The sequence below is a fragment of the Cydia strobilella genome, chromosome 5 (assembly GCF_947568885.1).
Source record: "Cydia strobilella chromosome 5, ilCydStro3.1, whole genome shotgun sequence".
NCBI classification, from domain to species: domain Eukaryota; kingdom Metazoa; phylum Arthropoda; class Insecta; order Lepidoptera; family Tortricidae; genus Cydia; species Cydia strobilella.
This window is the reverse complement of record NC_086045.1, coordinates 20999780-21026389: the sequence shown is the minus strand read 5'-3', so window position 1 is coordinate 21026389 and position 26610 is coordinate 20999780. Positions and strand designations below refer to the sequence as shown.

Below are 26610 nucleotides of genomic sequence, written 5' to 3'. Positions count from 1 at the left end.
GAGGCAATACCTTTTTTCAATGATGGCGGAAGGCCCTCAGGTGGCGTCGAAATATCTAGATAGATAATTTAACCGAAAGAAAAGAATATAATACGTACTAGTGTTACGACTAAAGGCAAGGTGTCAAACTAAATAACGGATACTGTAAATAAAAAGTTGTATGATTTCAATTATTTTATTTGACTTACTAATATTACAAAACAGTTATACAAATTAATCACTGTACAATCCTAAGCGAAAAACCACTAAATGGAGTCATCCATTTTGCACAAATATTCCTATTATATTGTACTGTTACATTTGTTTTGTATGCCTCGCGGTAAAATCATGTGCAATAATATTCAACTAATCATCCTCAACTTTATTTTAAATGAATTGACAGCACTACAATCATCTCATTTTTAGAATATAAAGGAATCTACGAACACAATTTATAGGTGGAATGTGATTGGTAAAAAGCCTGAGAAATTTCTTCTATGTGGGTATAGCGTTTCAGTTCATAAACAACATTAAACTTCGAAATTACAATAATGTTTATATCAAATTTTAAGTCTCACGTGTACCTGTACTTTGTAATGTTCCTAAAAGTAATAAATGTAACAATAATATTGGCACAATGTTTAGAATTGGTTAAAATCGAGTCGTTTTATTGTTTCGTTATATATAAAATTGTGGAATTGATACGTAGGCGAACAACACGCCAACGCGAAGCGGGGCGGCGCGGGGTGAATCAATACTTTACCTATAGAAGTGTCCTACGTGGGCGATCGCTACGCTTCGCATTCGCGAGTTGTTCGCATACAGCTTACGTAAGACGCAGCGTTAGTGTCTTCCCTTTCAATGGACAAGAAACAATTGCAATTTTAATAACAGCAACACCCCTCACTTGCTAGAGGGGTAAAGGGCATACCGCAAAAACCAGAAGTCGCAAATTGCGGGGATCTTTCTCTTTTACTCCAATGGAGGCATAATCAGAGAAAGATGCCCGCAATTTGCGAACTTCGATTTTCGCGGTTTAATTATGGCCTAGGGGTAGACCTTGCCTTTGCGGGAGTTTACAGAAAAAAGTGTATCATTAACTTTTTTCGAAAGCTATCAACTTTTGGACTATTTCGAGTCAGAATAGTCAGAGGTAAGATATTGATTAAAAAAAAAGAAAAAGAGTGTCCAGTTTTTCATACAAATTTCAGGTGTCACTTTTGTGACGGTCCTTACAAAATGTGTGTGAAAATTTGCCACAATAGTGATCATATTTTTTTTTCCTTTTTAAATCGATAGTCCTCGTCATTCGTATAAATAACCCAAAAGTTAATAGTTTTCCGTGAAAAGTCCTTACAATAAAGTTTACAAATGGAGGATTAGGTACATCTGTTTAATAAATGTTTACAGACAAATTATCACACATCTTGTTTGCGCTTTGTTTGCTTATTTTGACTAGTTCATGTAATAATAATTGAATTTACAAAAAATTGGTTAGTTTTCTCAAATCTTTCATTACAACATTTACAACACACCATGGAATGTTTTGTGGCGTCTTTTGATGTACGTACTTTATTTACAAAAATCCCATTTTAAAAATAAAAACATCTAATCAACTACAGTGTCGTACAGTGTTATGTCGTATAGGTCATAGCTTAGGGTCCGTCCACATATTACGTCACAACAACAGGGGGGGGGGGGTCATGCCAAGTGTGACAGTTCGTAGGCTGAATCAACTTTTAGAACACTTGATTTCGTGTCCCTAGCAAAGACTGCCTAGCAAAGAAAAATCGATTTTTCAAAAACCATGTTGATTTTTTTTACTTTTTTGTGTACTCGAGCATAATTAGATCCATAAGTATTTAATTAACACATTATAATTAACAACTTGATCAGATAAAAGTTACATTTTGTACGGTAACGCAGCAGAAAAAAAGTTTTCTCCCATACATAAATCAGGGACACGCCGTTTTCGTACTTTTCTGCTGCGTTACCGTTCAAAATGTAACTTTTATCTGATCGATTTGTAATTTTAATGTATTAATTAAATATTATGTGTCTAATAATGCCCGTGTAATAAAAAAATGGAAAAATCAACATGGTTTTTCAAAAATCGATTTTTCTTTGCTTGGCTGTCTAAAAAGTGTGTCGAAATCAGTGTTGTAAAAGTTGATTCACCCATTAATAACCTATCTTTTTCCTATGAAAAAGTGTGACGTGGGAAGGAGGGGGAGGGGTCTAAAAAAAACGAAATTTTGTGTGATGTAATTAATGGACGACCCCTTATTCGGCTGTGAAAGCACCTGAGTTATAGTCTGGCCAAGGAAACATTATACTGGAAATTTCCACAAAAAAAATGCCGAAATATTAAATATTTTTTGCATATCCTCGTTTCAGCACATCGCAAGGCGAAATAAAGTCTAGGTAGACGAATGATGTAGGTACAGTCAAGGGCATAAATATTTATACATTCCCAAAGTTTCAAAAATGTGTGTACGCTCTTACACCTTAGGGCTTAGACAATAAAGTAGTGTTGACATATTTTTGAGCCATTTGTCTGTATCGATATTTTTGCCTTCGCCTTTATACTGTATCAAAGTTATTCCTTACTACTTAAGTAAGTGATTTCAATTTCAAAAAATATAGTTATTTTCGATACAAGTGCGGAAAAGAGGAAATTCGAAACGTGTGGCGATAAATTAAAACACGACCGCAGGAAGTGTTTTAAATCGACACGATATGGCCCTTTAAACTTTCGACATATGCACAAAAAGTGCACTTTCCGCACTAGTGCGAGAAAGTAGCACCATATGTACTGTAAAAAAATAAAACAACTTGACGAATAAAAATAGAATAAAACTATTTAACAATGGTATACACTCAACTGTCCACCGGTGGACTTTATGGCTTTTGTGATAAGGTCCATCGATGAACAGTTAACAGTGTGGACGATGGTACAGTAGGTTGTCATTGACATGTGTAAATTTGCAATCTTATCAATAAAGTCATAAATAAATAAAGTGAGGCGCATTTAGTCAAATGTTCTCGATTTTTTGAGATCATTTTTTAATGTTTTGGAAAAGAAACGAACAATATTGTACACCCAATATTAAAAACATGCCATTGAACATGAAATACAATGAATCAGTTTCCATACAAAATAATTATCCTGAAGATCATTCACGATTCGATAGCCAAACTTTACTCAAACTGCCAAAAATATACTGCAGCAGAATCTTTACAAAACCAGAATGTTATACTTTTATCTAAAATAATTAAGATTGCGGGGTAAGAGAAACGCTGGGACAAGACAAACATTTGTTGGGAATGCCACACTGTTTCTCTAACCCCTCACGACTCTAGTTTAAGAACGTATCTTCTACGTACCGTATACTATTTATAATATAAATACACAAAAGAACGTCTCATTAAATACTATTCACGGCCTTAAGTTAAATGATGCTGGAACATATGGGGCATTTTCTATGAAAAGGGACCTTATTGTCGATGGCGCTTACGCCGCACAGCGTCGCGCGGCATTGTATTTAAATCGGAGCATCGTTAATAATGGCGTAAGCGCCATCGACAATAAAGTCCCTTTTTATAGAAAATACCACATATAGGTATGACAACACTAAGATAATCATAAATACTGGTTTACGCGTAAAATAATGACTACATGTACAAAATGTCACTATATTATCTACAAACTAACTTAAATACGTGTATAATTAGTCTTTTTATTTACAGTAGATTATTAACTAACAATGATATGATTATATTGATGAGTACGAAAATGAGTAATCGCAGCTTAGTTTAGTGGGGCACGGGTGCGGGCGCAAATCTCTTTAATTGGCAGTGGACGGCGATAAAAATGAGCTCTGTGCAATTTATAAATTCATAATTGTCAATTTTGTAATCAATTCCTCCCTTTCCCCGTATCAAATCGTTAGTTTATTGTCTTTGTTCGCTGTCGGATGTTTCCAAATACGTTATACTTCTAGGGGCCCTCGGCGGGTGAGATCAGAAGTATTCTAGAACGTAAACATAACGTCAGCGGGTTATATGTAGTCGAAACTCAAATACGTAATGATTAATGGATACACATCATACACAAAAAGTTTAAGTACGGTCGAGTCAAACATATTGTTATATTTTTGTTTCGGATCGTCAACTTTTTAAAACTTATAACGTAAGTATTGGTGGAAACGGGGCTCGGAAACCGTTTTATAATTTCAAACCGTTTTCGTTCACCCAGAAACGAAAACTGATTTCGTTTCCGTTTGTACATTGAGATATCATCTTATGTGAAATTCGTTCGTTTTTCGTTTTTGTAGAATGAAATTAACCAGCTGAATTAAAAATATAGAAACAAGATAGAATGTACAAGTGTTGCTATGTCTTTGAAACGTCCGAGTTTAATCGGTATTATATCGTTCCCCGCGAATTATAAAATTACGTTCTCTCTTTTTACCGTTTCCGAGCCCCGGCGGGAGGACAAGTCCCTCGATCTCCGGGTGCACGAAAAGGTGACGGTTCAGAACAAAAACGACCACGATCCGGCCAGCGAATCTTTGAAGTTCACAGACACTTTAGATTCGCTAAGTTCGGATATTGTTCAGGCTCGCGCTCCGTGCGGGTGGCGGGGGGGTGGTCATACTGCGGGCGCGGAGGAGGTGGCGGGTGGTGGTGGTGCGGGTGTGGTGGTGGTGGTGGTGGTGGTGGAGGGGGCGGGGGTGGAGCGCAGCAGCGCGAGCAGCAGGCGCAGTCAGTCGGCCAGCACGGCCTGCGCCACGCCCGCCAGCTCCTCCTTGAGCGCGCGGAACGACGGCCGCTCGTCCGGCGTGCCGCGCCAGCACGCGCGCATCACCTGAGGGAGAGAACCATTATAAACGAACCTGATGAACGAAACTTCGTTTTTAATACAGTTGCTCAAAAAGTGGTACTTTTTGTGGCTGCGTAGCGTGCGAGAAGCTCAATTTCTCGAACTAGTGCTTTTTACTTTTCAGTTCCAAACTATAGTTTCGAAACGCAGTTTTTATGTAATTTAGCTTGAGCAGGTACTGGGGCCTCACTCGTTACTCCTCGGTGTCGTTGAGCAACCCGCGCCGGGCCCGCGGCGGCCGCGGCCGGGGCGCGCACGAGTATGAAGGTATCGCGGGCTGCGGCAGCTCAACTATCAAGGGCTGTATAGGTACTTTTGGTTTTGGTTTGGTTTGGTGGTATGATTCTACTAATGATATATTAATTTATTATTTTTTCGCAATTGTATTAAAAAACGTCGTTTACAACACGTGTGAAATGTCTTTTCACACTAATTGTAAAATGTACTATTTCTGTTGCGCGATATGGTTTGGAAACCGTTTTAATTACGGTATCGTCCGAAAAACCGTTAATTTCAAACGGCACTCGGTCGCACGTGAACACTTCTCACATCGGAACGTCTGCACCCGTTCTCGCTGTGCCTTAACCCTTAAATGCATAATGATGTATATATGCATCGTATATTTGATGGTCCGTGGCTCAATATGCAGCTATCCAAAATATTATTCCCTCAATCTATACAACATGACACATCTATTTCAATTTATTAAAAAGTTATACAAAAAATCATGCATTTAAGGGTTAACAAAAACGCAGGATACTCACATTATAAATGACGGGTGAACAGCCATCGGGCATCTCCAGCAGATGTCCTCTCTGCACCATCTCTACCACTTGCGTGTTCTTCATCCGCCCGTACGGCACTTGGCCGCACGTGAACACTTCCCACATCAGAACACCTGCAGAGAGAGTACAAGTTAAAAACATGCCAATTCTTAGTTTCTCACAGACTCACAAAAATCCCTCGAAATTTTGATTTTGATCGTTTCGGCTTTATTTTTGTCCCATCCAAATAACAGCGTAAAGCAATTGCCCATCCAAATAACACATTGATAGTCCCAACGGATTAACGACTCTATCTCTATGAACTCTATGATTACGTGTCAAATGCCACCCATGCGCCGCCACTCGTCCAACCATTTTCAGATAATCGAACCGACGCGTGGCGGTGCATGGGCCTTCTATTATTTGACTTTATTTTTCTCAGTCGTTACCCCGAGTAACAAAACGGTGATAACTAGTGGGAATAACACAATCGTACGGTGAAATCAACGAACGAACACTGGTGTACTGGTCGTACACTGATCTACTGGTCGTACACTGGTCTACTGGTCGTACACTGGTGTACTAGTCGTACACTGGTGTATTGGTCGTACACTGGTGTACTGGTCGTACACTGGTGTACTGGTCGTACACTGGTGTACTGATCGTACACTGGTGTACCGGTCGTACACTGGTGTACCGGTCGTACACTGGTGTACCGGTCGTACACTGGTGTACCGGTCGTACACTGGTGTACCGGTCGTACACTGGTGTACCGGTCGTACACTGGTGTACCGGTCGTACACTGGTGTACCGGTGTACTAGATGCAGACTCACCGAAGGCCCACACGTCGGACTTGGAGGAGAAGCGCGTGTAGTTGAGCACCTCGGGTGGCGCCCACTTGATGGGGAACTTGGTGCCGCCCGAGCTGGTGTACTGGTCGTCCAGCACGTACCGCGCCAGACCGAAGTCCGCCACCTGCACAGGTCAACACGTTCCATCTTTATAGATTTGGCGGTGTAGGGTGACCATTATTGTAGTTGTAGAGAAGTAAAACTTTACAACAAAAAGTTTAAAAGCACAATTTTTTTTTGTCTTATTTACTTAAATACGATGGTAAACAATCAATTAATGAAAAATACTAGCTAGAGCGCCTAGAGCGGGACGAAAAAGCAAGCCCGGTTGCAAGCCGGCAAGTGCGAGCAGTATAGATGAGCATATCTTTCGATTGATTTGTTTGGCGCGGAAGTGGCGCCACGGCAAAAATTTGCAACACGCTCGCGCCGCGGTCCGAGCGCTGAGGCTTGAATTTAATAATACGGGTTCTTTTGGCGGACGGGACAGGTGAAACTAAATAAAAGCTTGTAAAAATAGAGCCGCATTTGAGCTAATTACTCGTATTTTCACGTCTCTAACATTTCAACTTACTTTTACTACGTTTTCGTCGCCTACTAAGCAATTTCTTGCAGCTAAATCTCGATGGATGTAGTTATGCCTCTCCAAATACGCCATTCCTTTGCACACCTGAAAGTATACAAACAGGGTATTATTGTATGTTAATACATAATGTACGTTAAATACCTAATAAATTGTATTAAAGGTATTTGAGTGTTTGACAATAGGGTTTTTATTGATGTCCGACTGAAATTGGTATTTTTGCCAAAACCAAAAAGTTCAGTTTTGTTTTGACTCAATTTCAGCCGAAACTGAAACTTTTATAACCGAGTTAAACTTAAAATCGTTGAAAAGAATGTCGGTGGCCTATATTTAGACATATGAACAAAGAAACACCTATATTTGCAGGTAGTTGAACAGTGAGCCGTGCCGCATGTGCTCCGTCACGTGTAGATGTATGTAGACACGTGCCCACCTGTATGCACATGTCGAGCAGCACGGCGGCGGGCAGCTGGTCGGGTGCGGTGCGGCGCAGGTAGTTGAACAGTGAGCCGTGCCGCATGTGCTCCGTCACGTGTAGATGTATGTAGACACGTGCCCACCTGTATGCACATGTCGAGCAGCACGGCGGCGGGCAGCTGGTGGGGTGCGGTGCGGCGCAGGTAGTTGAACAGTGAGCCGTGCCGCATGTGCTCCGTCACGTGTAGATGTATGTAGACACGTGCCCACCTGTATGCACATGTCGAGCAGCACGGCGGCGGGCAGCTGGTCGGGTGCGGTGCGGCGCAGGTAGTTGAACAGTGAGCCGTGCCGCATGTGCTCCGTCACGTGTAGATGTATGTAGACACGTGCCCACCTGTATGCACATGTCGAGCAGCACGGCGGCGGGCAGCTGGTCGGGTGCGGTGCGGCGCAGGTAGTTGAACAGTGAGCCGTGCCGCATGTACTCCGTCACGTGTAGATGTATGTAGACACGTGCCCACCTGTATGCACATGTCGAGCAGCACGGCGGCAGGCAGCTGGTCGGGTGCGGTGCGGCGCAGGTAGTTGAACAGTGAGCCGTGCCGCATGTGCTCCGTCACGTGTAGATGTATGTAGACACGTGCCCACCTGTATGCACATGTCGAGCAGCACGGCGGCGGGCAGCTGGTCGGGTGCGGTGCGGCGCAGGTAGTTGAACAGTGAGCCGTGCCGCATGTGCTCCGTCACGTGTAGATGTATGTAGACACGTGCCCACCTGTATGCACATGTCGAGCAGCACGGCGGCGGGCAGCTGGTCGGGTGCGGTGCGGCGCAGGTAGTTGAACAGTGAGCCGTGCCGCATGTGCTCCGTCACGTGTAGATGTATGTAGACACGTGCCCACCTGTATGCACATGTCGAGCAGCACGGCGGCGGGCAGCTGGTCGGGTGCGGTGCGGCGCAGGTAGTTGAACAGTGAGCCGTGCCGCATGTGCTCCGTCACGTGTAGATGTATGTAGACACGTGCCCACCTGTATGCACATGTCGAGCAGCACGGCGGCGGGCAGCTGGTCGGGTGCGGTGCGGCGCAGGTAGTTGAACAGTGAGCCGTGCCGCATGTGCTCCGTCACGTGTAGATGTATGTAGACACGTGCCCACCTGTATGCACATGTCGAGCAGCACGGCGGCGGGCAGCTGGTGGGGTGCGGTGCGGCGCAGGTAGTTGAACAGTGAGCCGTGCCGCATGTGCTCCGTCACGTGTAGATGTATGTAGACACGTGCCCACCTGTATGCACATGTCGAGCAGCACGGCGGCGGGCAGCTGGTCGGGTGCGGTGCGGCGCAGGTAGTTGAACAGTGAGCCGTGCCGCATGTGCTCCGTCACGTGTAGATGTATGTAGACACGTGCCCACCTGTATGCACATGTCGAGCAGCACGGCGGCGGGCAGCTGGTCGGGTGCGGTGCGGCGCAGGTAGTTGAACAGTGAGCCGTGCCGCATGTACTCCGTCACGTGTAGATGTATGTAGACACGTGCCCACCTGTATGCACATGTCGAGCAGCACGGCGGCGGGCAGCTGGTCGGGTGCGGTGCGGCGCAGGTAGTTGAACAGTGAGCCGTGCCGCATGTGCTCCGTCACGTGTAGATGTATGTAGACACGTGCCCACCTGTATGCACATGTCGAGCAGCACGGCGGCGGGCAGCTGGTCGGGTGCGGTGCGGCGCAGGTAGTTGAACAGTGAGCCGTGCCGCATGTGCTCCGTCACGTGTAGATGTATGTAGACACGTGCCCACCTGTATGCACATGTCGAGCAGCACGGCGGCGGGCAGCTGGTCGGGTGCGGTGCGGCGCAGGTAGTTGAACAGTGAGCCGTGCCGCATGTGCTCCGTCACGTGTAGATGTATGTAGACACGTGCCCACCTGTATGCACATGTCGAGCAGCACGGCGGCGGGCAGCTGGTCGGGTGCGGTGCGGCGCAGGTAGTTGAACAGTGAGCCGTGCCGCATGTACTCCGTCACGTGTAGATGTATGTAGACACGTGCCCACCTGTATGCACATGTCGAGCAGCACGGCGGCGGGCAGCTGGTCGGGTGCGGTGCGGCGCAGGTAGTTGAACAGTGAGCCGTGCCGCATGTGCTCCGTCACGTGTAGATGTATGTAGACACGTGCCCACCTGTATGCACATGTCGAGCAGCACGGCGGCGGGCAGCTGGTCGGGTGCGGTGCGGCGCAGGTAGTTGAACAGTGAGCCGTGCCGCATGTACTCCGTCACGTGTAGATGTATGTAGACACGTGCCCACCTGTATGCACATGTCGAGCAGCACGGCGGCGGGCAGCTGGTGGGGTGCGGTGCGGCGCAGGTAGTTGAACAGTGAGCCGTGCCGCATGTGCTCCGTCACGTGTAGATGTATGTAGACACGTGCCCACCTGTATGCACATGTCGAGCAGCACGGCGGCGGGCAGCTGGTCGGGGGCGGTGCGGCGCAGGTAGTTGAACAGTGAGCCGTGCCGCATGTGCTCCGTCACGTGTAGATGTATGTAGACACGTGCCCACCTGTATGCACATGTCGAGCAGCACGGCGGCGGGCAGCTGGTCGGGTGCGGTGCGGCGCAGGTAGTTGAACAGTGAGCCGTGCCGCATGTGCTCCGTCACGTGTAGATGTATGTAGACACGTGCCCACCTGTATGCACATGTCGAGCAGCACGGCGGCAGGCAGCTGGTCGGGTGCGGTGCGGCGCAGGTAGTTGAACAGTGAGCCGTGCCGCATGTACTCCGTCACGATGTAGATGGGCCGCCGTTTGGAGCACACCCCGTATAGCTGAACCAGATTCTGGTGTTGCAGTTTGCTGGGGAACAAAAATTAGTTAGACTTTAGCGAGACCTTAGTGATCTAAGAGGTATTTTGAATACTATCGTGCGATTGTTTGTAGAGATGTCGCTATTCTTTCGCGTCGCACATCGTAATGTGCACACTGTTTAAAAACGTCGCGATGTACCGACGACCGCTAGTATGCGTGTAACGTTAACTCTAGCAGCGTTTCCACGCTGTATAGCCAACGAAATCCTTTGCACCAAATACGACCTAGAGCATGGATCACAGCTTCTATTTCTCACGCTACATCACTCGTACAATCAATAAACAAAAATTAAAAAAAAAAACAAAAAAAAAACGGCCAAGTGCGAGTCGGACTCGCGCACCGAGGGTACTTTTTAGTATTTGTTGTTATAGCGGCAACAGAAATACATCATCTGTGAAAATTTCAACTGTCTAGCTATGACGGTTCATGAGATACAGCCTGGTGACAGACGGACAGCGGAGTCTTAGTAATAGGGTCCCGTTTTTACCCTTTGGGTGCGGAACCCTAAAAAAAGAAAAAAAAAAGAAAGGTAGAAAGAAAAAGAAGGAGGAGGTAGGAAGGTAGGTAGATGTCGAAGGAATTAGACAGAAGCTATATAGGAACAGTATAAAAGGTAGTCGCAGTGGCAGTAATAGTCGCAGTATGTTCGTGTAGTGGTAGTAGACTCACGTCATGACCTTGGCCTCCTCGATGAAGTCGTCCTCGGACATGGTCCCCTCCTTCATCATCTTGACGGCGGTGTCGATGCGGCCGCGCCACTTGCCGCGCCGCACCACGCCGAACTGCCCCGCGCCCAGCTCCTCCAGCAGCACCAGCTCCGACGGGTCGATCTCCCACTTGTCTGCAACCAACGTCAACCGACACTGTCAACTGACAGACTGACTATGTCGTCACAGCACAGGGCGGACACGCTATACGTCAAAAATCACTTGCGTTTCTATGCGTGAACGGCACGTCTGTACACGCGTCGTGCGTCATAGTGTGAGTAAGTTGCTTAAAAATAGTACTGGGAGTACGCCAGAAGTCCGCCAGATTTCTGTCGCGGGGCGAGGTAATTCGAGTCGGGGCGGGGCGGTGCGTGGCCGTTCTGTATGATAATACTATTACTTATTCTGTGATATCGTTAGGTGACAGCCAATACTCACTATTCTCACTAATTAGCCTCATGCATGAAGTTTATATTTGAACGAAATATGTTTTATTCGGTTGTTTGTTACCGTTATATCATGTTACAAATGCATTTCCGTTTTTAAATTACCATTTAATTACTTAAAATTATAAATAAAAAGTACAAAAATTTGCCCGCGAAAAGCTAGTGAGCGAAACGCTCGAAACGCCACGTGACGTCACGCGTTCGACAGATTAGTGTCATTAGTAGCAAACGTCAGTTGGGCCGCCCAACGTGTGACGTCATCACGCTCTATCGAATTCGCGCCAAAAATTATGAGCGTATCAACCGCTCAAAAATTTTCAACATTTTAAATATTTTTTAATAAAATAATGTTAAGGTTTACAAAAGTATTTTTATCATTTCCGGTGTTCCAACGATATAAATTATGAATCCAAAAATAAAAATAAATTCATGCATGGAGCTAATTACAAGTACTAGAAATGAGGTGAGAAAATTCAGTTGTTTTTATGTGGTATTCGAAATTTGAATGCCATTTTAAGGCCTCGGTCGCAGGGCGTGGCCTTGAGCCGCGAGCACAGCCCGCCGCTGTTGTGCTTGTGGTAGTTGATGAGCTCGGGGATGGAGGCGGCAGTGCTCGTCTCCTGTAAGTGACGTCACTGACCGTGGCTGAGGCCGGCGGTGGGCGGGGCGGGGCGGTCGCAGGGCGTGGCCTTGAGCCGCGAGCACAGCCCGCCGCTGTTGTGCTTGTGGTAGTTGATGAGCTCGGGGATGGAGGCGGCAGTGCTCGTCTCCTGTAAGTGACGTCACTGACCGTGGCTGAGGCCGGCGGTGGGCGGGGCGGGGCGGTCGCAGGGCGTGGCCTTGAGCCGCGAGCACAGCCCGCCGCTGTTGTGCTTGTGGTAGTTGATGAGCTCGGGGATGGAGGCGGCAGTGCTCGTCTCCTGTAAGTGACGTCACTGACCGTGGCTGAGGCCGGCGGTGGGCGGGGCGGGCCGGACGCAGGGCGTGGCCTTGAGCCGCGAGCACAGCCCGCCGCTGTTGTGCTTGTGGTAGTTGATGAGCTCGGGGATGGAGGCGGCAGTGCTCGTCTCCTGTAAGTGACGTCACTGACCGTGGCTGAGGCCGGCGGTGGGCGGGGCGGGGCGGTCGCAGGGCGTGGCCTTGAGCCGCGAGCACAGCCCGCCGCTGTTGTGCTTGTGGTAGTTGATGAGCTCGGGGATGGAGGCGGCAGTGCTCGTCTCCTGTAAGTGACGTCACTGACCGTGGCTGAGGCCGGCGGTGGGCGGGGCGGGGCGGTCGCAGGGCGTGGCCTTGAGCCGCGAGCACAGCCCGCCGCTGTTGTGCTTGTGGTAGTTGATGAGCTCGGGGATGGAGGCGGCAGTGCTCGTCTCCTGTAAGTGACGTCACTGACCGTGGCTGAGGCCGGCGGTGGGCGGGGCGGGGCGGTCGCAGGGCGTGGCCTTGAGCCGCGAGCACAGCCCGCCGCTGTTGTGCTTGTGGTAGTTGATGAGCTCGGGGATGGAGGCGGCAGTGCTCGTCTCCTGTAAGTGACGTCACTGACCGTGGCTGAGGCCGGCGGTGGGCGGGGCGGGGCGGTCGCAGGGCGTGGCCTTGAGCCGCGAGCACAGCCCGCCGCTGTTGTGCTTGTGGTAGTTGATGAGCTCGGGGATTGAGGCGGCAGTGCTCGTCTCCTGTAAGTGACGTCACTGACCGTGGCTGAGGCCGGCGGTGGGCGGGGCGGGCCGGACGCAGGGCGTGGCCTTGAGCCGCGAGCACAGCCCGCCGCTGTTGTGCTTGTGGTAGTTGATGAGCTCGGGGATGGAGGCGGCAGTGCTCGTCTCCTGTAAGTGACGTCACTGACCGTGGCTGAGGCCGGCGGTGGGCGGGGCGGGGCGGTCGCAGGGCGTGGCCTTGAGCCGCGAGCACAGCCCGCCGCTGTTGTGCTTGTGGTAGTTGATGAGCTCGGGGATGGAGGCGGCAGTGCTCGTCTCCTGTAAGTGACGTCACTGACCGTGGCTGAGGCCGGCGGTGGGCGGGGCGGGGCGGTCGCAGGGCGTGGCCTTGAGCCGCGAGCACAGCCCGCCGCTGTTGTGCTTGTGGTAGTTGATGAGCTCGGGGATGGAGGCGGCAGTGCTCGTCTCCTGTAAGTGACGTCACTGACCGTGGCTGAGGCCGGCGGTGGGCGGGGCGGGGCGGTCGCAGGGCGTGGCCTTGAGCCGCGAGCACAGCCCGCCGCTGTTGTGCTTGTGGTAGTTGATGAGCTCGGGGATGGAGGCGGCAGTGCTCGTCTCCTGTAAGTGACGTCACTGACCGTGGCTGAGGCCGGCGGTGGGCGGGGCGGGGCGGTCGCAGGGCGTGGCCTTGAGCCGCGAGCACAGCCCGCCGCTGTTGTGCTTGTGGTAGTTGATGAGCTCGGGGATTGAGGCGGCAGTGCTCGTCTCCTGTAAGTGACGTCACTGACCGTGGCTGAGGCCGGCGGTGGGCGGGGCGGGCCGGTCGCAGGGCGTGGCCTTGAGCCGCGAGCACAGCCCGCCGCTGTTGTGCTTGTGGTAGTTGATGAGCTCGGGGATTGAGGCGGCAGTGCTCGTCTCCTGTAAGTGACGTCACTGACCGTGGCTGAGGCCGGCGGTGGGCGGGGCGGGGCGGTCGCAGGGCGTGGCCTTGAGCCGCGAGCACAGCCCGCCGCTGTTGTGCTTGTGGTAGTTGATGAGCTCGGGGATGGAGGCGGCAGTGCTCGTCTCCTGTAAGTGACGTCACTGACCGTGGCTGAGGCCGGCGGTGGGCGGGGCGGGGCGGTCGCAGGGCGTGGCCTTGAGCCGCGAGCACAGCCCGCCGCTGTTGTGCTTGTGGTAGTTGATGAGCTCGGGGATGGAGGCGGCAGTGCTCGTCTCCTGTAAGTGACGTCACTGACCGTGGCTGAGGCCGGCGGTGGGCGGGGCGGGGCGGTCGCAGGGCGTGGCCTTGAGCCGCGAGCACAGCCCGCCGCTGTTGTGCTTGTGGTAGTTGATGAGCTCGGGGATGGAGGCGGCAGTGCTCGTCTCCTGTAAGTGACGTCACTGACCATGGCTGAGGCCGGCGGTGGGCGGGGCGGGGCGGTCGCAGGGCGTGGCCTTGAGCCGCGAGCACAGCCCGCCGCTGTTGTGCTTGTGGTAGTTGATGAGCTCGGGGATGGAGGCGCAGCAGTGCTTGTCCGACAAGTAGAACTCGCCGCGGCTGTTCTGCTTTATGTGGTAGTGTTTTGTTTGCGCGTGGTTTCTGAGATGGAGCAATGAAAAATAGTAGGCACATTTTTATATTGACACGTTTTATCGAGAAAAAAATATATATAAAAAATAAAAGTTAACAGTATTTAGAGGCCGGGAAAATAGGGACTCCGGTCAAACAGTTAGACTAAGTATAACAATATTATTACTAAGACGGTCGTCAGAATATCGTGTCAGTAACTTACACTTTGGTGAAGAGCGAGAGTGTGTACATGCCCTTGGTGGAGGAGTTGCGCACCACGAAGCAGCCCTCCTTGTCCTCCTGCTTGAGGAGCGACTCGGCCCGCTGCCGCGACATCTCGCCCACGTACCATCTGCGGACACACGGAACAATAAGCGAGGTTTAGACTAGCAATTGCAATTTTCATTACATTGCGGTATCTGATCAACCTTTTGAATGCACTGTACCTTAGTAGTCGGCAATGTAACGTAAATTGTATGCTATTTCTTGCTAGTCTAAGCCTCGCTTTACAATACCTACGTTTGTAGTTTTAAATGGAGACACAAATAATAATAATTCAGCGTATACGGATCAGTAATGCAGTTGGGGGATCAGCAAAGACGGTTTACTTTATTTCTTTTAATTTATGCTTATTAATAGTATAAATGCAAAAGTAACTCTGTCTGTAATCTCTTCACGCTTAAATTGCTGAACCGATTTAATGTTATGTGTACCAAAGATAGATATAACTCCGTAATACATGGATACAGTCTAAGGAAAAAACGTGCCTCGAAAATCAAGAAAATTTGATTCTCGTTCAGAGGGCGCTACTAGCTTTGGCCTACTGTCGTATAGATGGCGTTGACGGTTTCGTTTGTTATTTAACAATTTTAACGCATATCAGTGAAAGAACATGGGTCAAAATCATAAAAATAATTAATGCAAATAAAAAAAAAACATTTATCCATATTTAAATACATTTTATCGTATTTTTATAAATCTTCATTTTTAGTTTTAAAGTGTGTCGACAGATGGCAGTGAATTTACTGTGGTTACAAAATTTACTATGACAATACCGCTCTAGTATAAGTTACTCTATGTGTGTACTTATACCTATTTACAGTATTTAAACTGTTTTTGCATGGCTTATGTCGATATTTGCAAATAAAGATGAATACTGAATAAATACTACTATACAAGGTGTCCCTAGCCATTGGACACAGCCGAAATGTACATATGCATTAGGGTATTTAGAACCAGTATACAAAATATCATAACAACCGGTGTAGCGGTTACGAAGAAATTAACAAATTACGATTTTTTTACTTTGGAGCAGCCTGTATGTGTTAGTAGCTCCTGAGGCAATAAATAGTATGAAATCTTCTTAGACCTTTTGGATTATCTTTTTTTATTTATGACACTAATACGATTCTGACTTTTGACAAATGTCATCATTGCCGCACATTTTCGAACAAATTGTCAAAAGCACTGCCAATTATTAATACAGTATGTTTCTTTTGGTCGTCGATTATTGGAAATAACTTTTGTTTAAAAATTTATTTTTTTATCTTTTGTTCTAATAAAAAAAATATTAACGTTAGCGCATTCCTGAGAAGTAACCCTACGTGGGATTTCAGGGTTTGTCCAATGGCTAAGGTCACCCTGTATAAGCGTATTATGATTGTTTTATATTCTGTTTTTTTATTCCGTAGACTAAAATGACATTTCATGTGGTACTAAGAAATGTCATGTCTTACACATGAAACGTCATTTTAGTCTACGGAATAAAAAAACAAGGTTTTAGATATTTTGCAATAAAATGAATTTTATCTTTTATCTTAATGAAATTTGGTATGGAGATTGTTTGAGCCACAGTCTTCCGCGTGACGGTTCCTTACTAACTTACCTTACATAGAATAGTTTTAATCACGGAAATCATAACCTACGCAGACGAAGTCGCGGGTAGAAGCTATTAGTATTAACATTTTCAGTGATAAGCGCACCATTTCCGATACATAATGAACCCTAGCGGGTTGTTGGCAGTGACTATGTTAAATAAATATCATCATCTTCCTAGCGTGGTCCCAGTCACTTGGCGAGCCTTGGATCCGCTCAGCGACCTAATCCCATGAACTGGCAATCGTTTTTACGAAAGTGACCTCCAACCCAGAGGGTAAACTACGTCTTATTGGGATTAGTTCAGTTTCCTACGATGTTTTCCTTCCCCGAAAAGGGATTGGTAGAAATCAAATGCTGGTTTGTACATAAGTTCCGAAAAGCCGGGATTGTAGTTTAAGGAGAAAGTAGGTACTTCCAGTACCAGTAAGTTGCCTCAAAGTAGAGCACCATTCGAAGACAATGTTGAAATATTTAAATTTAATTTTATGTCGAATAACATTTTTGGTATAAGCTGTTGTGTGTTGTATTCCCAAATCCTTCTTCTTGTTGTTGTGCCATATCCTCAGCGGATGTCGGCGACCATCTTACGGAACTTGGTTCTATCCTGTGCCAGTCTAGACAAACTGGCAGTAGCATTAATATTGGACCAGCTTGCTGTTGTCTATCCAGGTTAGCTTTCTCCTTCCTCTGCCCCAAATCCTATTGTGACGTAAATGCCACATAATTAGCTCCATGCATGAATTTATTTTTATTTTTGGATTCATAATTTATATCGTTGGAACACCGGAAATGATAAAAATACTTTTGTAAACCTTAACATTATTTTATTAAAAAATATTTAAAATGTTGAAAATTTTTGAGCGGTTGAAACGCTCATAATATTTGGCGCGAATTCGACAGAGCGTGATGACGTCACACGTTGGGCGGCCCAACTGACGTTTGCTACTAATGACACTAATCTGTCGAACGCGTGACGTCACGTGTCGTTTCGAGCGTTTCGCTCACTAGCTTTTCGCGGGCAAATTTTTGTACTTTTTATTTATAATTTTAAGTAATTAAATGGTAATGCGTGAATGTCCCGTTTTTCTTAAATTGATTAGAAAGGGACGACACACTACAGTGTTGCCACTTTTTAATTTCTACTCTTTTTTGCCAGACTGTAGGTAATTATGAACTTTATTATGTAAGTGGGCCATACGAGCACTTTTACTAATGACTCATACAGAGGCAAAGCTTAATCATTCACTCTTGCCACTTTACATGACTCATATTATGCCCCCAATTTCGAAGAGAAACCTGATGAAAAAAAAGCACAGCATGGCACTTTACAGTATATCGGCCTTTGAAATCTGAACAATGAACATTTTCAAGAAACATACAGTCTGGCAAAAAAGAGTAGAAAAAAAAGTGGCAACACTGCAGGGACCGGCCCGCTATACCTTATCCGGGTTTTATAAGGGTATTGCATAAGGCTTAACTCCCCATACCCTTTGCCAGACGAAACCCTTCATTTTGCTATTAAAAACCCTTATATTTGTGTACACACATTTGCGTAATCGGTAGCCCAAATACCCTTACAAAACCCTTATCATCCGCTCACCAACACCTTGCATATTGCTTATAAGGGTTAGCCTTATAAAGGGCTTCCCTTTTAGCATATTGTATTGTATTGTATTGTATTTCTTTATTGCAGATAACAAGATCCATATTACAATAAAATCACGAGCACAATTAAAATAACAATAAATAGGTACATCAAACAAATCTTAAAATTAAATTAAATTAAAATTAAATTAAAATAAATTAAATTAAATTCAAATTTAAAATTGGAACAAGAATAAATTTAAAAAGCTACGTAAAGTAGCACTTTTTGAGCAACTGTATTAAAAAAAGATTTTCCATAAAGTCAATATCCAGAGAGGAAAATGGGGACTACGTTTGTATGGGGAAGCGGCCGTCCCCTTCCCTCTTGAGTCTCATACAAAGTAGTAATTATAGTAAAGTAGTAAAACAAAACAAAAAACTATACAAAAAAGGTTCGTTGGATAGGTCACATCTAAAGTACTCCGGTACTTTGCCGTGTTGTGTTCATTGCGTGTACAAAATTATGGCACAATCACACCGGGTCGTTCACCGAAACGGTCACCAAATGCAAAAAAAATGAGAGTATGAGGTTGGCAGGCAATCGAGATTTTTTCTATTCATTTCACGTAGGCGTAGGTACATTCGGAATATATCGGAACACGCTCTTATTTCTATGTTAACAATGGTGTTAAGATATATTTGGCGACTTCGGTAGTCACGATCTATTTAATACTAACAACTGTACTCTGGGGATAGGCACACACTTTAATAGTGAATTATCTATAACAGATTTATGTGCAGCTGACTGAATATTAAAAATATGTAGGTATATGATATTTATGGATTTTCCTGTGTAATCCTATTCCTAGAAAGAACGGGAAAGATCATGCGCACCAAGTGTCAATTTTGATCGAATTTTGTCGATTTTTATTTATTTTAAAAACATTACCCTATAATATCGAAATTCGAAAGCTATGAAATTATTATTTAAGTTAAGATTGTTTTTTCTTCTATTTTTGTTTATAGTATCACATAATAAATAACCGAGTAAAGTTGGATTAAAAGTCCTAGTTAGAGGTTATTTTGGGAATTAATTGTATCGAGCGAAGTATCATAATTCGTGTATCGGAAGCTATGATATTAAAGATAATATAGTCAAGAACTACATATATTTTATTCACGTCTACGAATATCAACGCCTCTTAGAAAAACAGGATCATATAAGGAGATTTTTCGCCTTCTGGCTCAGGGAACCGCCTTAACTATTGTATTTCCCTCCTCTGTACAGGGTTGGGCAGATTAAGTGTCCTAGTTTTATAATGCCATTTTACGTAAATATATGCGTCTACAATATATGCATCTTTATGATTTCTAGATGTGAGCTTGATATATATTGTTTTGAACATGGACGCGAAAGTCAGTTCGTTGTAAATGTATACAAGCAAAAATTCCGACCGTGCGAGATATTTAAGAAGCTATAAACATTTCGATATTAATGTTAGGTTCATATCTTCGAATTATTAAGCGATTTAAAAAAAAAACAGGATCTTCAAGAATCAGACCCAAACCTGGTCAAAAACCATCGGTTAAAGAGCAGCTATGTGAGGTATTAGGTACGTTTTCATAAAAAAAGAAATACTTACTCGTACTTCTGGAGTCCTAAGGTTTCCTTTTCTTTTACGTAATTGCTAGGGATGAATCCAACGGACCTAAAATAAATTAAAAAAAAACTCTTAGAAAGTAAAGCCATAACAAAAAAGTTATTAGAAAGGAACAATACCTAGATATGGCGCGAAAAAATTACATTTCGTGTTTTTTAGGGTTTCGTACCTCGCAAGGAACGGAATATAGGATCACTTTGTTGTCCGTCCGTCTGTCTGTCTGTCAAGACCCTTTTTTCTTGGGAACGCGTGGAGGTATCAAGCTGGAATTTATATCAAATACTCAGGTCTACTGTCCCTTGGAGCTGTGAAAAAATCAAACTTCTAAGCCAACGCAATCAAAAGATAAGTACAACCGTTTATGCCGCAAATTTTCGACACTCGCAAGTGAATCAAAACCTACAAGGCACTTTCCGTGAACTCAGAATCTTGAAATTTGATACGATTTGGTGGTTTGGTATTTGGGCGGGTTTGGTGGGTTGGTTTTGGTTGGCACAGATAAAGGAAAAATTGCGAAAACCGTAAATTTTTAGTTACATCATATAATAATACTTTATTAACATCATAATATAGTGTTGTTTAATCTGTTTTATGTTATATATTGTAACATTCGTCCTATACGAAATAAATGGCTTTTTTATATTATTATATCCCATTTGATTACTTTCAGTGATATTTACTTACCCATTTTCGTCTTTGACTTTCCACCAGTGTTCTTGCGAGTCATCGATAACTTCATACTCCGCTCCCTTTAAACAAAACAATAATAGTAGAGTAAGAGTTTTTTCTCTGAATTTTATGTCAATGTCAAAGCTCTTTTGTCGCTTATAACTCTTACGTTACAAAAGATCGGTAGTGCAAGAGCGAAGCGAAGTTGTGTCTGAGCGAAGTACGTATACAAATACGAGAGATCGTGTCCAACTAAACATTTTATATCCCGTCTTCGCCACCTTGACCTTATTACAATTATAGATTTTTCTCCTATATAAAATTTACTATCACGCTCCGCGATTGTTCTGCCATTTAGGGTCCTAGCTAAATTGGTTTTTCGATAAGTAACGCTATAGAATTTCCAATATAGTAAAAACCCTAAATGGCATAACAATCCCGTGTGCTGACTGTACGTTTTAAGTATATTTCGTAGAGTTTATTATTAATACATAAAATTAGGATTATATTTTATATAATTATATATGGTATATATGGTTTTGTGTCAGTTATCGATGGTGTTGAAATACCATTGCCATTTAAGTTTATGCTATGACTATTCTACCAATTAGTTAAGCCTTTATAAGGCAGATATAATATATTTCTTACAATACATAACTTTGTTACAGTGATAGGATTCAATTTTGCATTATTCCTGACAACCTTATGCCTCAATTTTTTTAACATGCAGATACGTCTGCGAGCGATACTCCAAATTTTATATTAAAGGAAAAAACCACCCCAAAGGCGTGCATACATAAGGGAAGGAATGGAAAGATTTGCAAGGTTCTGGTAGGCTTCCGTAGCTCAATTGGTTAAGAGCAACGCACGGATTGCGGAGGTTGCGGGTTCAAATCCTGCCGGAAGTGTAACTTTTTCCATTTTTCCTTTAATATAAAACCTTGTGCCTTATAAAGGAAAGGACTATTAGACAAATAACATATTAATTACCTTTTCTAAGGAGAGGTCTCCGCTTTCAATCGCCTTAAACGGGTAAAGAGCAACCACGACTTTTCTTTGTTTTTCCTAAAACAAGCATAAGCATAATAAGTAACATTCACAATCACAACATTTAACAGTGTATGCTTCAATCTGCCGAGACAACATTTTGGACAATTAGCTCAATGCATGAATTTATTTTTATTTTTGGATTCATAATTTATATCGTTGGAACAACGGAAATGATAAAAATACTTTTGTAAACCTTAACATTATTTTATTAAAAAATATTTAAAATGTTGGAAAATTTTTGAGCGGTTGAAACGCTCATAATTTTTGGCGCGAATTCGACAGAGCGTGATGACGTCACACGTTGGGCGGCCCAACTGACGTTTGCTACTAATGACACTAATCTGTCGAACGCGTGACGTCACGTGGCGTTTCGAGCGTTTCGCTCACTAGCTTTTCGCGGGCAAATTTTTGTACTTTTTATTTATAATTTTAAGTGATTAAATGGTAATTTAAAAACGGAAATGCATTTGTAACATGATATAACGGTAACAAACATCCGAATAAAACATATTTCGTTCAAATATAAGCTTCATGCATGAGGCTAATTATTACAGTAATTTTACATTTATTAAAATGCCCCGGCAATCTTTCTCTCCCTTCGATTAATAATGGCTTTCTCCCTGTTATATAAAAAATACGTCAACACGACCATTCCCGAAACTTAAGGGTCCCCGGCAAGCTCGGTTCTCCATACAAACGTAGTTACGCTTTCAAACGAGTAGCTAGTTTGCTCTGAAACTTTGTATGTACTTATAATAGGATAAGGTATATCTATGTCTGTAATTAGTTTAGGTAGCTTCAGTTACCATAGTTAAAAAAATACAGCGTATTTAAGTTTTTCATACAAAGCTTGTCTTTGCTCTATTTCGTTTGTTTTATAATCTGGAGCTATATAAACTAATTTCAGACCTAGATATACCTCATGTCATTGTATGTGCAAAGTTTCATTACAATCCAACACGTAATTTTAAAATGAGAACGAAACTCCGTTTGTATGTGAAGGTGAAATTCGGCCGAGCTTGCCGGGGACTCTTAACGACTGCCGCAGCGACCAAATTAAACAAAGTCAGTATTTATTTATTTCTGTGGCCCGAAATAAATGTTTTTTTTTATTTTATTTTTTATTTAAGAGGCAAGGGGACGACCGCTTCTCCTCACAAACATAGTCCCCATTTTCCACCCTGGATATTAACATTATAGAAAATATTATTACAGAATATATTGTATAATAACCATAACTCTTCGTTATTGTATAATAACCATAAGCTCGAATGACGCAATTAGCATCGTGCATGAAGTTTATATTTGAACGAAATATGTTTTATTCGGATGTTTGTTACCGTTATATCATGTTACAAATGCATTTCCGTTTTTAAATTACCATTTAATTACTTAAAATTATAAATAAAAAGTACAAAAATTTGCCCGCGAAAAGCTAGTGAGCGAAACGCTCGAAACGCCACGTGACGTCACGCGTTCGACAGATTAGTGTCATTAGTAGCAAACGTCAGTTGGGCCGCCCAACGTGTGACGTCATCACGCTCTGTCGAATTCGCGCCAAAAATTATGAGCGTTTCAACCGCTCAAAAATTTTCAACATTTTAAATATTTTTTTAATAAAATAATGTTAAGGTTTACAAAAGTATTTTTATCATTTCCTGTGTTCCAACGATATAAATTATGAATCCAAAAATAAAAATAAATTCATGCATGGAGCTAATTGGAACTCCATTCTGTGTAGTTTAACAGCAACTGCAAATAATGTAAACAAATATGACAGATTTTGTTAGCATTTAATTAGGACATATAACCTAACATTTTAACGAAAGTTGTGTTAACTAAATATTAATAGGTATTTTACCTATAATTTTAAATAAATAAAATAATAACACTAGACCCTACTAATAGTGTTGTGTTCCTGCCGGTGAGTAAGGTTGCCAGAGCCCGAGGGAGAGGAGTGTTAGGGTCGGCAACGCGCATGTTACTCCTCTGGAGTTGCAGGCGTACATAGGCTATGGAGACTGCTTAACATCAGGCGGGCCGTATGCTTGTTTGCCACCGACGTAGTATAAAAAAAAATAAGTATAAACTGTTGACAAGATAATGATTGTCCTTAAAAAGTGTAAGATAACGAAGTACCTAATAAAGGTAAATCGGTTTGTTGACATTATTTGCAATTTCTATTGAACCCCACTTTGTAGTTGTTTTTATGATGGTTAATATTAATTTTTTATTTTTTATTTTACGTCGGTGGCAAATGTTAAGCAGTCTCCGTAGCCTATGTACGCCTGCAACTCCAGAGGAGTTACATGCGCGTTGCCGACCCTAACACTCCTCTCCCTCGATGAGCTCTGGCATTAACCTTACTCACCGGCAGGAACACAACACTATGAGTAGGGTCTAGTGTTATTTGGCTGCGGTTTTCTGTTAGGTGGAGGTACTTCCCCAGTTGGGCTCTGCTCTAGATCTGGAGTCCTGTGCCCTACCACACAAAGCGAGATGTCATTCACAGTGCCCATACCTCTCTTTTGGACGTAGTTTAAGGACATACCCGGGTCCAATGACATACCTGGGTCCGGGTTAATGTTTATTGGCTGAAAGAGGCTTGTAATAACTCACTTTAAGTTTAGCTGACGGAGTGCCGGGAGGCGCGCCGCCTCCCCCGGGCATGGTGACCGCTGCAGTCACCGCTGCAAATATAACAACACATTACATATTATGATAAGTACATAATAGTACCTAAGTGTTAACCAGAGTCAGCCGTCAGCCCAAGCTAAGCTGGCAGCCATTTTGATAGCATATGCAACTGCAAGTATAAGTAACAATTGCACTCGGCTCGAAATTCAGTCTAATGGGATGCGAATAGGATTTTGACAATACAATAATTTTCCTAAAGGTCAACTGTCCAAAATATGCTACGACGACGACGAGGCGGACGGCGCGGGCAGTGCACGACGTACAACCGCCGCGGACACTCGTGCCTGAGGAAGGATTCCCAAAGAATCCGAAACATGTCGCCAAAAGCGACTAAAAATAATAGTGAGTAAAAACCGTACTGATAAATATTTTGAAATATGTCTCACGATAGTTTAAGTGCGGTCAACTGTCCAATGGATAAGTATATCAATTACGTATACCTACAATTAAATAAGTATTAAAGTTAAAATCTGGCTATTGAGTAGCAAATAAATAATTTTAAGCAATTTAAGAACGTTATGCATGACAGAAAATGTCGTCTAGTAAGTGGCTTTGAAAGAACTTGGTTTCCCGTTAGATCTCAATCTCATTTCTTTTATTAGCGAATCCGTTGATGAACTTGGCAATCTTTCAATTTTATGTTTTTGGTGGGATCAATATTAAAGCAATATGCCTTTTTGCAATGACATAAATGGCAAAGGCCAAGTTTTTTAATTCGTACCTTAAAAGTAAGGCTGTAATCAAATATTGTCTTTATAAACTACATTAGATACCTACATAGACATTTAGAGTTTTGATATTACCCACACGGTGTTTTTAGGGTTCCGTACCCAAAGGGTAAAAACGGGACCCTATTACTAAGACTCCGCTGTCCGTCCGTCTGTCCGTCTGTCTGTCTGTCGCCAGGCTGTATCTCATGAACCGTGATAGACAGTTGAAAATTTCACAAATGATGTATTTCTGTTGCCGCTATAAGAACAAATACTAAAAAGTACGTACGTACGTGGCCGGTTTTTAAAACTCCGTTAAGTTCGGGGTATGGCTAAAGTATTTTTCAATCTGGAAGGGTACGCTGACAGGTGTCATTTACATGCAATTTATAAAATTGTATTGAATTGACATATATCAGCGTACCCTTCCAGTTTGAAAAATACTATAAAATGTAATTAAGGGGATCCCATGCCCCAATGACCTTCGATTTGAATCCCTTAGTTTTCTAATGTTTTTTGTAACTTATCATATTAACAGCAACGGATTTTAGCAATATAGTATCCCATATTTACTTCAAAGTTCATTGTTTTCGAAATATTTGGCATCAAAGTTGAACAATTTTAGGCCAAAAAACTGGTTTTCTGGCCATAACTTTTGTGTTAATTAGTTTAAAATTAAAACCTTAGACAAATTTTTAGGGACGTCTAAGACGAACCCAAATATGTAGATTTCGTATAAGTAGGATCTTTCACAGCAATCGAGATACGAAAAAAGTGTTTTTTTAGACAATGTTTAAAACAATCATAAATAAATAAGTATTCATTTTTTTTTCACAATCCGGTAGACAAAAATGGAGATAAAAGATTGAAGAACCGATAGCCGCTTGTCTTATAATTCTATATGTAGTGCAAAAGTAGGAGATACGATTCAAAACTTGTCAAAAATCGATGAAAACCTCAGGTAGCCCCTTAATAGCGTTGTTGTAACACCGACATTATATTTAAATCAACCAAACAATTGAAAACTATGACATATCAATGAAGTTTCGAATATCGATCGGCCGAGACAGTGCTGCTTGCTTTTAGAAGCAAATCTATAAACTCGTACTAAACACGAATCAATATGTAAACAGGCCCTAAGGTACACGCTCGTAGGGGCCTTATCAGATAAAAATAAATCATTGATTATCTCCAAATGGAGATAAATAGAAGTGACTTAATTTAAGCTAAGGAATGCACCCTTGAAATTAACGGACTTTAAAAAAAAACACCGTGTATATATAGCGCAGCTCCCTAAGTTTGTATTTAGCTATTTATTAATATGTAGTACCTATATAATATTTTCTAATTCAAAATATTTTAACATTCTTAGTTAGTTTGCTATAGCTAGGTGTCGTTATTTTTTTTCTCGATTCTATTTAGGTATGTTTTTTTTATACCACGTCGGTGGCAATCAAGCATACAGCATACGGTAAGCAGTTACCGTAGCCTATGGACGCCTGCAACACCAGAGATATTACACGCGCGTTGCCGAGCCTTTAAAAACCTGCACACTCCTTTTTTGAAGAACCCCATACTGTAGCCCCTCGGGAAAACCTCGGCAGGGAGCTCATTCCACAGCCGAAGCGTCCGCGGGAGGAAATGTGATAACTGATTAGCAAAT

At 43.6% G+C, this 26610-nt stretch overlaps 1 protein-coding gene across 1 annotated transcript in view; it reads right to left on the bottom strand.

The window, feature by feature from the left end:
- Nucleotides 1–4523: 4523 nt before the first annotated feature.
- LOC134741640 (tyrosine-protein kinase Btk) overlaps nucleotides 4524–26610 on the bottom strand; it is a 56063-nt gene continuing 33976 nt past the window's right edge. Inside the window, exons 6-17 of the mRNA XM_063674494.1 lie at nucleotides 24160–24230; nucleotides 21481–21555; nucleotides 20506–20570; nucleotides 19804–19869; nucleotides 14922–15050; nucleotides 14535–14728; nucleotides 11011–11182; nucleotides 10164–10329; nucleotides 7055–7150; nucleotides 6463–6604; nucleotides 5629–5762; nucleotides 4524–4849 (exon numbers count right to left, since the gene is read on the bottom strand). Coding sequence (XP_063530564.1) covers nucleotides 4748–4849; nucleotides 5629–5762; nucleotides 6463–6604; nucleotides 7055–7150; nucleotides 10164–10329; nucleotides 11011–11182; nucleotides 14535–14728; nucleotides 14922–15050; nucleotides 19804–19869; nucleotides 20506–20570; nucleotides 21481–21555; nucleotides 24160–24230 — 1412 coding nt within the window. The 3' untranslated portion in view covers nucleotides 4524–4747. The remainder of the gene's footprint in view (nucleotides 4850–5628; nucleotides 5763–6462; nucleotides 6605–7054; nucleotides 7151–10163; nucleotides 10330–11010; nucleotides 11183–14534; nucleotides 14729–14921; nucleotides 15051–19803; nucleotides 19870–20505; nucleotides 20571–21480; nucleotides 21556–24159; nucleotides 24231–26610) is intronic.